Below are 17,599 nucleotides of genomic sequence, written 5' to 3' on the forward strand. Positions count from 1 at the left end.
ATTTACCTTTTCTTGGATAATACTATAATTGTTTTTATATATATTATTTCACTAAAATTTTCCCTTGTAACCGCCGGGCATGGTCAGGTGGTTAAGGTGCTCGATTCGTGATCTGAGAGTCCCGTTTTCGAACCCCTGTCACATCAAACATGTTTGCTATTTCAGCGGTGGGGACGTTATAACATTACAGTCTATTCCACTATTCGTTGGTAAAAGAATAAGCTTAAAGTTGGTGGTTGATGATGATAATTAACTGCCTTCCTTGCTAAATTAAGGACGTCTATCGCAGATATCCCTCATGTATTTTTGCGCAAACAAACTGGAGTTTCAATGATGTAGAGAAAACCCACTTGTAGAGAAATATATATACAAAAACGGCACGTTTGGGTTGAGAAAATATTTTACGTAGAAGAGCGAACAACGTTTCGACCTCCTTCTGAACCTGACGATGACCGAAGAAGGTCGAAACGTTGTTCGCTCTTCCACGTAGAAACTGGAGTTTATTGCTTTTTTATTTGTTTGTTGTTAAGAGCAAGGCTATGGATTATATGTACTGCGCTAATTACCTGTATCGAAACTTGGTGTTTAGCATTATTACCTTTCAGCCAATAGGGAGGGAATTTACTGCTTAAATGATTCTTTAATTTTTAATAATATTTTTGACGTTCCCGTATTCGAAGTATGAGGTATTATACTTTTCCGCTAGGCGAAGGAATTTGTGAAAATTGATAATTGTGAATAATTGTTCCGGAGTGGTACGTAAGTGTTTCTTTTTAAATTTTTACTTTTATAGACATTTTTGAAAATTAAATTCAAGTTAAGTGAAGTTTTGTGTAGCAATAATCTGATTTTACCTCAGGCCTTTTAGTATTTGTGTAAAAACTAACAACGTGCGTCACTAACTTGCGGTATGCCATTTTAAGTGTAGCTCTAGCCACACTTTCAATTTACGTGTCTTATATCTGAAAATTATAATTTATTGTTAACTGGTGTTAGGCTTAGCAAGTAAATTCTTAGTACTAGTCTGATTCGCAGCATCATAAATGATGTTTTAACTTTATATTATGTAACACAAATTTTGTTCCTGAATAGTATGTTATTTCTTAATTGCTTATGTTGTAAAAGTACAGAAAATGGTCATTATTCCCTTCAAACTTTGCTTTTGTGACCTGGATAATGAAATTTAGAAATTAACTTATTTTCTGTGTAAAAACGGGCAAATTTGCACATTTTCATTCACATAAAGTCTGAATAAAACAACATATGAATCAAGATTTACATGTATTTATACAAAAATGTTTAGAAGTGAGTAGTTTCTTTGGGATTTGTGACTGTATTGTAAATGACTTTCATGTATCAGCCCCTAATATAGTTTCAGCATTTGACTTTGTTAGACCAAGATCTCTGATCAAGTCATTGAGGTCTTTTTGGTTGTGGTAGTATGGGTTTCTCTCATCAGCTGTACCTCTGCAATTATAATCTGGATCTTCAATATCCACCTCCTCTTATGATTTGCTGTGCTCTTCTGAGGATGGCTGCTTTCACTCTGGCAGAGTGGGTACAGGGAGCTCAGGGCAGTGGGGCAATGGATGATGGAAGGTCTGGATACATGATAGCAGATGCATTCTTCCAGTCTGACATTTGGAAGGGTCCACCATGCAGAAGTAGCAGTTGCTTGAGCAGTCAATGGGTTCATGCCAAATTCTTGGAATAGTGAACTTCATGGCTCTCTTTTCCTCTCTGTACCATTCTTCAAAAGAATAAATTAAAATTGTTATTATGAAGAATACATTTATTTCATCCACAACTAATGTGTAAGAGGTTCATGCAAAATATTTTTTATGTGATATTTTTTCTATACTATTGAGAATTAAAAAAAAAGTAAAAGATATTTAAATTTTAAAAGGTCTAAAATTTGTATAATATAAAATCTTACTATTCAAGCAAGCAAAAATTGTTTGTGTTACTTTCCAGAGTATTTTGCAGTGCTCACAGGTAAAATGAGGTGGCCATGGTTTGTCTTGATCCCCGACAGGCATGCCGAAATATGCCTTGTAGACACATTTTAGCAGATGCTGTCACAGAGTACTTTTTCACTCTTGTCTTGTCAATCGTGCTGTTAAGTAGGTTTCAGTCTATAATAAATGTGTGTGTCAGTTTACCATAATCCAGGTTCATTGTCTTACAGTTACTGTACTCTTGGTCTTTTTTTTTTTTAATATTTGTTTATTTTACTAATTGATCCAAGCCATTATTATTAGCTTATGGTAATAGTTGTTATCAGTAGTAGTGGAGGACAGTATTTACAAGAGTTTAAGAATATTTGTCAACAATTTTGTAAAAATAGAGTGAGTTTAAGACTTTTAGTCTTAAATGTGGATGTGCAGAGATATTCTTAAAAGATCAAATGACCTCTTGTTCATATTTTATACTAATGCCCCACCATTTTACTCATAAATGTGTGTATATGTGTATATTGCAAAATCATTAATAAAATAATCTTTATACCCTTGAATTTCTCCTCTGCTTGTGAACCTTCTCATGTCACCTTTACTAGATGGATTTGCCATCTTATTTTTTTCACTTATGCATCATTAATTGAAGATTCTTCTCCTGTCTTCCAGTTTTTCTTCCGCTATATTCATCATTTCACCCTTTTCTGGGCTGACCATTTTCACTGTCCATTTGAAGAGATTGTACTGGTTGGCATATGACTACACCTCACACATTTATTGTCCACTAACTGCGTTATTGGGCCATCTACTTATTTGGCTGTTTCTTGGCACACATCACTGTTCTTTATACATCATATCATTTTTAAAGGGTAATTTATTTTAATTTTTCTCTTTAGAGTGATCTTTTCTCTTGTCCTGGATTCTGCTGTGTGGTGAGTGGTGCCTATCCCATTATACTTGAAATATAAATCCACACCACATGGCTGTACAGGTCTTATAACACTCAATGAAGAGATGGGGTGTTCCACCAGGTTATACCAAGTCATGGACTGTGCGAGTAAAACATTGTTTGAATTGCTGCCTATCCCTCTGGTTCTAGTTGAATAAACCAAGACTGGCCTGTTTGTCATAATAGGGTTTTCATGGTCACCCACTGCACTGTCTTATGGTGCTGTGTTCCTTTGTTCTCCACACTGCATTGTTACCCCTTCTCTTTTTCAGTGGATTTATAGGAGTCTTTGCTGCTTACTAATTCCTAGCCACTGAGGCTTCCTCCTGAGTGTGACCAGTTCCATTCAGTTAGGTATAAGGTGGTTGGTGTTCAGTTGTAGATGCTACTGAGACCACAAGTCAAATGATTGATGCTGTCTGGTTTTGGACTGGACAAATCCACCATATGCAGTTCACTCCTTGCTTTCTCCATCCTACTGTTTCCTGGATGTTGATTCCTATGTGCTCTGGTGTGGAAAAGTATAAGACTAGCCAACAAAATTCTTTATGTAAGGCTCTCTTGCTTGATTTTAGACTGGAGTTGACCCATTGGATGCAGTCTGATGCACCCTAGCCTATCTACATCATTCTAGCATATTCAATTACAAGTTGGGCTTGCATCCTTCTGCTTGATTTAGTGACATGTATTTTAAGAGCAGATGAGTAGTATATCTTGCAGAGAGAGGGTGAGATCTCTACAAATATGACCATATGCATTAGGATGTCACTTTACCTAGGTTCTCTTTGGATGCCATCTAAAGAGTGTTCATCTAGGTAACTTTTAAACTAGTCCCCCATTGTTTCAATGTAGGATTGTAGCTATTATGTGAGTGGAGGTAAGGTATTGCATCAGAAATTAACATTTTCCTACACTGAAAATGTATTTGGGTCATTCCATATGAAATCATCCAAGGGACTGCAGGTGACCCACACAGAATGCCTTGAAAAATTCACATGTGCTCATCTCCCCATATAATGGAAAATTGCCAAAGATTAGATCAATATCTCTAATAGTTTCTGATTTACAGCCCTGTAAAATTTAATTACTTTTGTTTTATTTTTAGAGAATTCATTTCCGGGCTGCTTAAAGCTGCAAGAGTAATGGTGGTAGAAGGCTGACATTTGCTACACTGACCGAATTAATCCCACAGACTTCAAAAATGGTTTCAAACCAAGTTTATTTCTCTTAGGATTTGCATAGTGAGACTGTAAAATCACCTGAAAACCCAAAATCGTAAAAAACATTGGTTTATTTAATAAGCCATAGCTCTAACACGTAATATGATACAAAGTTGAATTTTTGTTTCAAATTTTCTATAACATATCAGTTGATAAATCAGCAATTGTTGTAATTAAAAGTCTGTTAGATCTCCTGTAAAAAAAATTAGTTGCATGCAACTTTTTATGATTTAGCTAAAAATAGCCCTACTTCAGGCCACAGTTTGACCATGCCGTCAATTATTCAGCCTTTTCAGATTTGTACCATATATTCTTACATCTCTGAATATGATCTACAAAAAAATCAAGATGGTGTTTAACCTACTTTTTGAGTTATAATTTTTTAAAGTATCCTCTGACCATACGTTGTTTACTTGACACAAAAACTTCAATTCAGATGTGTTACTGTGTGCAAGTATATCCATACAATTTTGAAAAAAATTATGAATCCCATTGAAATATTGTAATCAGCCTTTACCATATATTCTTACATCTCTGAAAATGATCTCAAGATATCTGTTGTTAGCATGTGTGTTCTGTCAGATTGTCTGAAACACGACACAATAGCTGTTCATGCTTTCATTACCACAGTACTAAGCCATGTTAAACAGAAATATCCAAACAAAGAAAAGATCATTTATCTCAGCGATGGTGCAGCTTCACAATTCAATAATTTTAAAAATCTTGCAAATCCTTGCTACCATTTAGAAGATTATCAGTTGCCCACTGAATGGCATTTTTTTACCACTAGTCATGGGAAAATTCCATGTGATGGAGTTGGGGGTACAGTGAAGAGGCTGGTGGCTCATGCAAGCCTTCAATTGCCTATAAATAATCAAATTTTAAGTGTCTCTGATATGTACCATTGGGCAAAGGACCATATTCAGGGCATTCAGTTCTTTCTTGTCAGTCAGGAATCAGTCCTGCAGAATTGTGAAAAGTTTGATCAACTTGAGTGCTTTGACAAATGCAAAACTGTGGCAGGTATTAGGTCACATCATAGCTTTATTCTACCAACAAATTATATATGAGAAGGTTATCAGATGATGATGTGTACACAGTTGTAACTGTTGGTAGTAACAGTGAAAGTGATGCTACAGCAGCTCAAATAGGGTCTAATGATAGCAATGACTATTATCAGCCAAGGAAATATGTGGCATACTTATACGATCATGAATAGTATGTGGAAAACATAAAAGGTAGATCAGATGAACATTCTGATGTGTTGATGTCATTTATGAAGAAGTCAAGAAATGAAGAACTGTTATCATGCCCTGCAAGGTCACGAAAAGATGAAAACTGGATTCCTTTCCAACATATTCTTTGTCTGATAAGTGCACCTACTGTGCAAGGCAGTAGTGCTCGCCCTTACGTTTTAAGTCAAAGTGATCTTAACATAATCAAACCCAAATTTCAGATATTTATTCAAGCTGTCTGAACAGAGCAATATTTATTTGATGTTGTTAAGGCTAATTTATCGCCAAAGCAGTTTTTGAAACATTGCATTGTCACAATTATTTCAGTTTGGTATGACTATAATCTTTCTCAGCTATCCCCTGTTGTAGCACTGTGCTTTTTGTGTCTGATTTACCTTTATATTTTTTATATTATAAATCTTAAACTCAGCCATATCTGCATAACTGTAATGCATACACAATATATTTGCATTGCCATGTGATCTAACTAGTTATGCCAATAAACTTGTTCAGAAATGAATTAATTCTTTCTTGTTTCTTACAACCTCATTATGTAACGTTGTGAAAGGCTGGTTAGAATATTTCAGTGGGATTCATAACATTCTGACAGGTATTTTTCAAAATTGTATGGATATATTTGCACACAGTCACACGCCTGAACTTAATTTTCTTTAAAAATAAAAAATGTATGGTCAGAGGATACTTTAAAAATTATAACTCAAAAAGTAGGCTGAACACCATCTTGATTGTTTTTGTAGATCATATTCAGAGATGTAAGATTATATTGGTACAAATCTGAAAAGGCTGAATAACTGGTGATATGGTCAAACTGTGGCCTGAAGTAGGGCTATTTTTAGCTAAATCATAAAATTTTGCATGCAACATTCAGGAGATCTAATAGACTTTTAATTACAACAATTGCTGATTTATCAACTGATATGTTATAGGAAATTTGAAACAAAAATTCAGCTTTGTATCATATTACGTGTTAGAGCTATGGCTTATTAAATAAACCAATGTTTTTTACGATTTTGGGTTTTCAGGTGATTTTACAGCCTCACTATGCAAATCCTAAAAGAAATAAACTTGGTTTGAGACCATTTTTGAAGTCTATGGGATTAATTTGGTCAGTGTAGCAAATGTCAGCCTTCTACCACCATTACTCTTGCAGCTTTAAGCAGCCCGAAAATGAATTCTCCAAAAATAAAACAAAAGTAATTAAATTTTACAGGGTTGTAAATCAGAAACTATTAGAGATATTGATCTAACCTTTGGCAATTTTTCATTATATGGGTAGATGAGCACATGTGAATTTTTTCAAGGCATTCTGAGGGGGTCACATGGAAAATTTTCTAAAATCTGGATGATTTGACATGGAATGACTTATTTCTGATAGATGCTTACCTCCTCTCATGCTTTTCACCCATCATCCTCACTTCTAGTGCATCATTTTTTTTCCATATCTCAAAATGATGAGAGTGCTCTACAATATAGAATGTGTCAGCTGCACTAGGAGGGTTGTCACATGCTCATTTCTGTAATACAATGTAGCTATGCAAGTTGAAATCGTAAGGGTAGGTGGGAACATCAATGGTAGTAGCAAGGAAAATTGTAATAATAGAGAACAACACATGTAAGGTAAAGCTATTATGTGAGTAGAGTGAAGTATCTGTCAGAAATATATTTTCTGTTCAAGAAAGTGTTAACTTCATTTAGTTGATTATATTTATGAGTTGTGGCAGTGAACAGTTGAGCTGAACAACTTTGAATTAATCAAATATAATGAAAAATTTCAATAATGTGGACAACTAGAATAATTAAAAACAGTTATAAATAGAAATGCTAATTTTAATTATTATATGTTAATCATAGATATATTTGATTCTCATAGGTATTTGATTATGTTGATTAATTATTTAATTCTAACTCCATTAAGAGTGAAGCTTTTACACTTTTTCCTGTTTTTCAACACAAATGGTATAAAACTTGTGAATCCTAACAATCCATTGCTATAAAACAAGTCAACTAAATTTACTCTTTTTATAGAATACTATTTTTTTCTCTTTTTAATAGCAGCTCTTCCCTTATATAAAGACCACTATACTCGTGTTTCTAATGTTTTATTACTATTAGGCAATTTATAACCCGGAATTTGAAAATAATTCCTATTATCTGTACTCTAAATTTAGCTAAGTTTCAATAATTCCAGTTATACTATAGCTTAAGCTATGAACTAATAGATGCTATTTCTGATACTTCCAACATTTGAATAATAGTAAGAGCATCTTTTAATTCTGACTGATTTGTTTTTACAACTATTATTTAACTGTTATGTTTTAAATCTTTTTCAAATCTCATTGTTGCCCTAGCTATCCTTTGCGTGTGTGTGTTTCTAATTTCCCTAGCTCCCTCAGTACTATGCACATTTAGTTCAAGCTATTTTTCACAAGTCATAATATATTTAGAGTTTCCTTCCATATCCTGCTATCTAATGTACTTAAGTGGTATCTGAAGAGTATCCTGTTATTGCTGTAAGCATATCACTGAAAATATTTCATAAAAGCTTTAGACAGTGTTCCTTCTAATCTGTATGAGGAATGAATTTTTTTCGTGTGAGAATATTTTTAGACCATCAGTTCTATTGAATCATTATGCCACTTTGCAATGCAACCAGTTGGTAATTTGGGCTTTAGGCCTATTTACTGCCAGTGTCATAAAGACAGTATTGTTGAGAGTTCTCACCATTTCTGAGGATGTGTATGGAACATGAGTTGTTCTTTTGTGGCTGTGTAGCTTAGAGGGAATACTGGCCTTAGATCATGCTGAGTAGTTTATTTCCAAATCTAACCTAAGAGAACATTTTTGAAAAGGATCTTGTCTGTTTCTAACCCTGAATCTCTGAAGGAGTTCATTACTTATTTAAACCATTTTTCTAATTTCCAGTTTCTAACATCATTTGGTCCTATATCATTCATCCAACTGACCTGAAGGTAGACTATTCCATAGGTCAGTTGTAACTCCATATCTGGAACTTGTTTTCAGAACTTGATTTTCAAATTAAAAATGTTTTCTGCCAATTCAAGCATTTAAGCAATTTTATAAAAGTATGTTTCCAGATACAAATGTACCATGTGAAGTTGGTGGACAGTTTTTCTTATTGTCAAGTGTTTTTATAAAGATAGATGTAGTTTAACCCAAAATATATAGTCTTTAAGTGTGGAGTATATGTTAAAGCAATTCCTTATGCCCATTATTGTTTATAAAATATTAAATGATGAAAAACCTTATAACCCGAGCACTTTCATAGGGTAAATCTTTTTAAAGCACTTGGGTTATAGGGTTTTTATCATTTTTTATGAAGATTTCTGGAACCTGTTTTTTTTTTTATTTGTCATTATGAATTTATAAAATTTTGGTTTTTATCGTTTTTATAAAGTACCAAATTGTTGAGATCTAATTTTTGAAATTATTAGGTTAATGAAACTTGTACATGTTTTAAACAATGAAGAGGTGTTATTTACAATGTTCATTGATGTATTTTTAAGAAAAATTGAAGTTTAAAGCTGTTTATATCATATTTAAATTTAATGACTATAATTGTACTTCTTTGTGTCCAGTGAAGTTTCCATACATTTTTGGAAGTCATCAAACAGTAAAGCTAATTAGTCTCATTTTTTTTCATTATTTACATGTGTTGTAATTATTGATTTTTTTTTCATCTGTAGCTGCATTTGTATGAATCAGAAAACAGAAAAGCCGACACTATCAGGTCAACGCCTTAAAACCAGGAAAAGAGGTTTGTTTAAAATCTGCATGAATAATGCAGCTGCATTTGTATGAATCAGAACTTCTTGTGCAAATTTTTCAGTCAAGTGCTTCAAATCTCATATTGTTAGAAGGACCTTTGTCCAAGGAGTTCATATTGCATGTTGGCTTTTCAGTTCAAAATTACCTGTTTCTTGCTTATTCAGATTTTTCAATGCAGTTGTCATCACATGATGATTGGGATTTGATATCAACTTTAGTTATTTTATTTGTCAAGTATTTTGCATAAATAACACTTATTGCACCGTAGCTATTCTACACCCATATTCTGTTCATCATGGAGATTGAAATTATAATATATTGTAGTTAGAATCATTGTCCAACCATTTTTTTTCCATGAAGATGTGCTCTTCACAATTTTCTGCCTTATCCACATCTGGGCAAAGAGTATATCTGCTACAGAAGTTTTGCAGCCTCTCACTTGTAATCTTTTTATTAGAGGGTTCCCCCTTTTAGGGTGTTTTTTGGAAGATGCTTTTACTTGTTTCCTCACACAAGTCCCTCTGCCTATTCAGTGTGGGATTCTAGCTGAAGTAAGGCACATTGTTCAAAGTTACAATTTTCCTACACTAAAAAGGTATTTCCAACAGTTACGTATTTCCACTAATCATTTCCACCCTTCTTCCCCACTGTTAATCAGTGATTAGATTTCTACTTAAGCTCAAAGCAATAATTAGGTAGTATTGCATAGAGGAAGCAATTTGAATCACATTGGTGTGTGGCATTACCAGTGATGTAGGTTTGTTGCATGATAATTTGCATGTGAGAACCAGTTAAACCATGTGAATTGAGGTTTAAATGGTTGTAAAAGGTTTGTGGCATGCAAAATTTTTTGTAAATAGAGGACATCACTGAATGCTAATAGCTGTATATGAGATCAGAAGTAAGTACCTATCAAAAATACTTTTATTCTTTTCATAAAAAAAGTTTAAATGTTATATTCATGTCATCTTAATATCCTCCATATAGAACAGTTTTAAAGAGTTGATCAGTTTAATTAATTCTTTTATTGTCAGTTATAATAATGAGTTAAGAATGTGTTACATTCCCTGTGCCTCATTTACAGGAGTTGCACACAATAACATGCTAATATATTTTCTGTAATAGAGGGGGACAACACACGGATATTTCACCAGTCTTATACAAAGATACAATAAGCATCAGTTATTAAGATCAAGGTTTCCAGTAATTGAGCCAAGAGCTCATCTTATTTATAGATTTAATGATGAATGTACAAAAATGTTGTGTTATAACTAATTAAAGAGTATACAAATATGTACTTAAAATCATGAACATGTCTTCAGTAAAATATATTGTAATTTATTTGATTCTTAAGTAGAAAGTTAATTATAACTAGCTGGAATACTTCTTCTCAGATGGAAGTTACATAAATACATAAATTCATGATTAATGAAAAGTTATCTTAGGACATGAAAAGTTACTTTCCTTATAGGTAATTTAAAAATCACAGTAATTACCCATAAAAACTGCAAAACACAAAATGTATAACTGCAAGTTTGTATGTATCTTTGTATGTACCTAACAAACCATGCCAAATTTAGTGAATATCTGTTAACAAGGGGTGTTGTAAAGGGAAAAAATACCCATAAAAACTGTAAACAGCAAAAGTTAAAATTTGTATTTCTTCCCATGGACCCAACAAACCTTTACACCAGATTTGTTAAAGATCCATCAATAGGGGATGATGTATTGGTAAGAAATGCAAAAACATCCATAGAAAACTGCAAAATGCAAAACTGAATATTTGTATGTATATTTTCATGGACTAAATGAGCCTTCATACCCAATGTAGTGAAGATCTGTCTACAGGGAGCTAATGTTGGGGTGAAAAATGCAACATTATCCTTAAATGCAAAACTGAATATTTGTGTCTATTTGTCCATGGACCATATGACCCTTTATACCAAATTTGGTGAAGATCCATTCACACCCTGCAGCATAGTTACATGGACATACAACAAACAGCACTATCATATTTATATAGATGGTTGAGAATGATAAGTTTATTATAATACTCTGACACATGAAGCAGTGACTTTGAAATAGTGTTATTTGCAAAAATGTTTTGTTTTGATAAAGTATGCTCCTAAAGATGATTAAAAAATATGCTACTTAGATTCATTGGTACGGTGATGGTAGGTATATTATTTATAGTACCATCTTTCTGATTATTCAGTGTATGTGCTTGTTGGGTTTTAGATTTCAAACTGAGCAAGAGTCATAGTCTCTGGTGTTTTGTAAAGAAATCGTTTTTACCAGTTGTTTTTGCTTTTAACCATTAACATTCCATTTACTGACTTTCTTGTATACTGTTCACTACCACTGTGATGTACATATCATATTGATTGACATTATACGTCTTTCTTTTGCATCACTCACTGTAAAGAAGTGATAAATTTGTTGGAAATCATTATTTTCAGTGCAAAGTATACAAGGAACCCAAGCACTTAGCAACAATTAATGGGATTAATTGTAATATTGAAAGTACTTAAATTTGTGTGTCTGTATTATTTGACCGTTTAACTCAGAAATTCATAGTTTAACAAGTTATTTGGTAAATAAATATTCATGAAAAATGTGTTTTGAAATCTGATGGTGTTCATATAATTCATCAGTAATTCTATGGTTTAAACAGTTTTCTGTTTGCTTCTTAATCGTTTCACTTACTCTTAACTGTTTATTTTCTTGTGAGGCACATTATGAAAGGCTTTTTATAATTCAAGATAAAATTTTCTCTTGTAAAAACTGGTATTCTCACTTCAACATCTTGTAAGACAAGAAGAACCCTTTTCACATGTGACTGAAGTAAAAAGGATTTTGGCATAGTGGTAGATCAGAACACTACCTGTTAAAGTGATACATGTGTTGCTAATTATTAAGCTAGACAAATTTCAGCCAAATTTACAATTCAAAAGAAATAATTATTTTTATACAAATCACAAGTTAGGGAAAAATTGTAATTTATTTATTGTGTTTATGAATTTATTGTACAGTTTTTTTCTCTCTTCTTAAGAAAAGGAGGGCTACAGTGATAATTTTGAGTGTGTTTATTTTGTGGGGATAAGTTAAGATTCTTTCTATCTCTTTTTTTTTTAAAAGAAAAGAAGAGTAATAGGAGATGTTATTGAAGTTTACTAGATTATCAAGGAGATTATTAAGATAAATATCTCCTGTAAAGACAGTAGGATGAGAGATTACAAGCTTAAGAATGGAAATTACAGGTTCATGTAAGACAATTAGTTTATGGTATGAGTCACTGTTTTAGATACTGATAGTTTATAGAAAAGTTCAAGAGAGGAACTGATGATTTGTGGGAAATAAAAGATGAGTTTAACCTTTATTTTTCTCATAGTGGGTATATAGGAACAGTCTTGAAGAATGAAAGGTTTCTGTTTTCTATATGGTATATTAAATTTCAAGAGAGAATCACATGATTAAATAATACAAATTGCAAAATGATGTGTATTTTGCTTATATTAGACAGATGTGGGAATTAGATAAAGGTATCTCTTAATATTATAAAAGTTTTGCAAAATCTCTGTTGATTGTTTAACTATAAATAAATATACAAAATTTTTACCTCCAACATAATTTCTAGATGAAAAGGAGAAATACGATCCTTCTGGATTCAGGGATGCAATTTTACAAGGTCTTAATGAGGCTGGACATAATTTAGATGCTGTTTATAAGTTTCTGGACACAGCTGGGTATAAACTTGATTACAGGCGTTACGGAGAAGTTCTGTTTGATATACTACTTGCTGGTGGCCATCTAGGTAAGTATGAAGCATTCCTTGTTTTACTTGTTCATAATTATAGTTGAGTACACTTAGTTATAATCTTAAATCTGTCATATGTTATAAAGGAAATTAATGTGAAAAATTGAATATTGTGCAGGCTTCCAAGTTCTTGATTAGTGGGGTTATTTGACCTACTTGGTATATAGGGTCAGTTATAGAATGTTACTGATTACATGGAAAGACTTGTTTTTTTCACTGAAAAGATGTTTATGATTGTATTATATATTTTTAATATGTGACATTACATTGGAGAACATTAAGATGAATTTTACGTTCAGCAGCAGTAAGATACTAGTAAACTACAAAAACTGTTAAGTATTACTTTTTTTTTCATCTTGGTTAATACAAGTGTTTAACAGCCACCACTTAGAACAACATTTATTGTTTATAAGTGTCATTAATGTTTCTATACAGTAGTGAAGAAGAAATATCTTTTTCTAATAAAACAGTTTAAAATAGAAATGAATCACAGTTTTTGATGAATAAATTAATGTTTTAAGTATTTTAAGCAAAAATGAGGTACTTGATGGTTATTAATGATTGAAGTATTGTGTATAAATATATTTTCACACACTCATAAGGTATTACTTCCACAATACTTGTATATTTAACCAAGCATGAGGACTAGCAGAGATTGTGTATTAATGTGTGTGTGTTTTTCTTATAGCAAAGCCACATCGGGCTATCTTCTGAGCCCACTGAGGGGAACTGAACCCCTAATTTTAGCATTGTAAATCCGTAGACATACTGCTGTATTAGCAGGGAGCATTGTGTACTAATGGTATGGTTACAGATACATCAAGTGGGGTCCCCTTTTGTGCTGAAATAAAATATATTTTGTGATTACTGGGACTTATGAGGTTTTGAACACTTTTTTTTTAAACTATTATTTTGGAAAACTGTTTATCCACCGACCTTTTTTTAATGTATTTATCTGTGATTATTAAAATGTGAACCCAGAATTTGATTTATTGTTAATTATTTGTAGATATTCTCAGTTAAGATAATTATTATTGTGTGCTGTGAATTTTTGCTTCCCATGTGTGTGTGTTTAGTCATTTTACTTTATTATGTAATCTCACTTTTCTACAGTTACAAAAGATGTGTTATTATTATTTATTTTTAAAATTGTTGTATCAAAGAACAGTGGTACTGAAAACAAAAAAATTATTCCAGATGCGTGAATTATTCATGACTGTACTGTGTAAACTTAGAAATATAGATTTTTTTGTGTGTTTTGTTTCTAGCATATCTTTCACTTGTGTGTTTTGCAGTTTTTGTTCTTTTCATTTTTTTTGGAAGAGAATTCTGTTATGGTTATCTCTAAGTTAGAATTGTCTAAAAGTTGCTGGAGTAAATATATAATTTACAAATTCATAAAAGAAAGAATTCTTTATAATGTTTGTACGAAGCACGAAGTGTTGTCAAAATTATGAAATTAAAATGAAATAGAAAAATCTCAAAATTAAAGAAATTGAAACCATATCCATAGTTTGCCAAAGCTTGTTAACCAAATAACAAATTGTTTAAGCATATGCTCATGATGTATAGGTTGTCTCACTTAAAAAGTCATGGGACTGAACAACTAATGTATTCCCATTGCTTTGTTTCCTTATTATTATTATTTATCATTCTATATATCAATTAAAACAAATGTAACTGTTTTTTTATGAGAATTTTATTTCTTATGCTTTCTTACACTTATTATCAACTCTGAAGCACCTGTAGTAGTAAGTTTAAATACAGTACCCAAAGTGTGTCCCTTAATTTATCTCATTTTACTGAATTATACTTGTTTTGTGGGATTCCACTCATTGTCAGTGATCTGGACAAGAGCAAATAAAAGAAAATAAGATGGGGTTTATTTTAATGGTGGACTGTATGTTATATGTATTAGGGAGGGATGTACTGATACAACAGCCTGCCAATGGTGCATTGGTGTGTTTTCAGACTTACAAACTAAAAATTAGTTTTCAATACACATGGTGGGCAGAGCACAGATAGCCCATTGTGTAGTTTTGTGCTTAACTTTTTCCAGACAGGTCACAGGTCATGTCATCACATTTCTTCACTTGCATTCACAGTTTTATTGAACTACTGTTTTATGAATTTATCTCCTTAAGTATGGTATCAAACTGTAGATTATAATTCATGCTTTCATATTATAAATTTTGAATTTGTTAACCACTGTAGAAAACCTGTATGTTACTCTACAAAGTCAGAGTAAAGTTTTTGTTTTAACACTTTTCAAACAAATATAAAATTCAACTTTTAGTAAGAGTTAAATAACAAAAATGTGTACATCAGGTAAGCATTTTTTTTGTTGGTGTGCATATACTTAGTTTAAAACCTAAATTACAATAATAAACAGTTTGAAGGAAGATAAATGACTTAGAAAAGCTGATAAGTTTTGGTAGCTAATAATTGTTAATAAAATGGATGCTGACATTTCTAGGAAAGGATTTTTAATAGTAATATTATCTTGTGCAACCAAAGTGATAAAGAAATTAAGTAAAGGTGTTTGAATAAGAAATCTCCTTAACTTTGTTTGCAGCTCCAGGTGGTACTATTGTTACAGACTTTGACACGAGTAAACCCCTTCGGACAGATGTTTGTGTATTTGCTGCAGGAAATGATCTTGACTCAGTAAAAGGTTATGCTCAGGTATTTGTTTATTGTATTTATATTCAGTACCTTTGACCATATGTATATAATATTGGAAATAAATTTGGAAACTGAGAATAAAATGGGTATATATATATATGATGGGATTGCTCCTCCTCTTTATATGAAACTGCATCTGAGTACAGTCATATATTGATATTTTATACTGTGTTTGCTGTGTTCAACTAGTCAGACAGTGTCTACAAAATTCAGGCAGTCATACAGTCATGATGAATGCACTCATGGCTCCCTTGACAGAACTGGTAAATAACAGATGTGTAGAAATCAAAATTTTGGCTGATGAATGCTAGTAGTTTATCAAATTTAGACAAAATATTATGCCTGAATAGCGAGAATGATGTTTTATAGTCTCTTACTTTTCCAAGAAAGTGGGTTTTAGTTAAAATCCAGCCAAAGTTAGTTTTATTTGACACATTTTTCAGAACCTTAATCATATATTGTGTTAATTCTTCTGACATGATTATATGAACCTGGACAGACTCTTAAACTGTTCTAAGGACAGTTTTCAAAATAAGAGATAAATTTTGACTTGGTTTCCGATATATTTTTTTCAAACTGAAAATACTTTTTTTAATTTTCTTCTGACATCTTTCAGTGTCTAGACAGACAATAGGGTCTGCTTTTAATAAATATTTCAGAATTTGTAAGGGCTGAAGTGTGACTGACAGATTTTCAGTAGTTAAACAGACTTTAGTCTGCTTTTACACATCTTTCATAATCTGGATAGGTTGAAGTTTGCATTTGATGTGCTTCTGAATAAAAATATACTAAGAACTGCTTTTGACATTTCAAAATCGTGACAGGTTTTTGAAAGTCGTTTTTGGCACTTCTTTCAGAATTTGGAAGGATTAAAATCAGCTTCTGATGCAAAACTGAGAGTTTTGACAGGCTAATGTTTGTTTCTGATTATATTTTTAATATGTAGAAAAAATGTACTTTTGAAATCTACTTTTGACATATTCTCATTTGTAATTTTTATCTTCACAAATACATTGTAGAATGTTATAGTATTTGGTATGGTTGTATCTACAGGTTATAGCTAAGAAATCCATTAATTAAAGGTGTGTTCTTAAATATTTTTTCTGTTGTAGATTTTTTTTTATGAAAAGATATTCATCCTTAGTTTAAATCTTTCAAAGTTTTATTTAAACTGTTTCTCACTGATATAAAAACATGTTTAAAAATAGGATACTTTGGTACATTATTTTGTTTACAGTACATAGTTAGCTCCAAAATGCCTTCCTTGGATTATTTTGTATAGCATCTTAATTGTGCTGTTAGAGCTATGCTTATTTGTAATAAAGTTTTTGTTAACATTCACCAGAAAACATTGAATAGTATTTTATTTTCTTGAAACAGGTGTTAAGAAGAGCACAGCCCATTGTGAAGCTTTGTGCTTAGCAAAAACAAACAAATCTGAAGATTTATTATTATTGTTACCTGTGTATTATTTTCCCTAGTTCATCTTTTCCATATCAAAGCTTTTTTAATATGTTTGGGCATTTAAGTGTAAGATCGAAGTCATATTATGCTTTGGAAGTGTAATTTTAATCCTCTCAGCTTGCATAAAAGTTTTTATTAACTTTTATGTCAAAATGTTTTAAAAGTTCTTTGTAATTTTTAGCTCATTACAAAATTGATTCGACGGTACAAGTATTTGGAGAAGACACTAGAAGATGAATTTAAAAAGGTAAACTTAGAGGTAGTTTTGTGTCAAAATAAAGTGTATTTATTCAACGATTTATTTGTATTAAGTAATGGTATTTCTGAACAATGCTTCCTTTATAATGGTTTTTACATGCTTGTAAAACTTTTACTTCAACAAATGTAAAATTCTAAAACAATATATAAAAATATTCCAAGTTTTGAATAGATACCAATGTATTATCTTAAAGTTTAAACAAACAACA

General features: G+C 31.8%; 1 protein-coding gene across 7 annotated transcripts in view; it reads left to right on the forward strand.

Moving 5' to 3' along the window:
• Positions 1–626: 626 nt before the first annotated feature.
• Positions 627–17,599, forward strand: part of LOC143232081 (eIF5-mimic protein 1-like) — a 69,239-nt gene continuing 52,266 nt past the window's right edge. For 4 of the 7 annotated variants that reach the window (XR_013017371.1, XR_013017372.1, XM_076467142.1 and 1 more), the window contains exons 1-5: positions 664–759; positions 9,085–9,155; positions 12,804–12,980; positions 15,559–15,668; positions 17,314–17,379. Coding sequence is in view for 5 of the 7 variants with exons in the window: in XM_076467142.1 (XP_076323257.1) it covers positions 9,095–9,155; positions 12,804–12,980; positions 15,559–15,668; positions 17,314–17,379 (414 nt within the window). In the remaining 2 variants the exon portion in view is untranslated. Of the gene's footprint in view, positions 760–884; positions 909–8,302; positions 8,366–9,084; positions 9,156–12,803; positions 12,981–15,558; positions 15,669–17,313; positions 17,380–17,599 lie in introns of those variants that run through there. The other 3 variants (XM_076467145.1, XM_076467144.1, XM_076467146.1) reach the window with 3 other exon arrangements.

Source organism: Tachypleus tridentatus, chromosome 11, assembly GCF_004210375.1.
Source record: "Tachypleus tridentatus isolate NWPU-2018 chromosome 11, ASM421037v1, whole genome shotgun sequence".
NCBI lineage: Eukaryota > Metazoa > Arthropoda > Merostomata > Xiphosura > Limulidae > Tachypleus > Tachypleus tridentatus.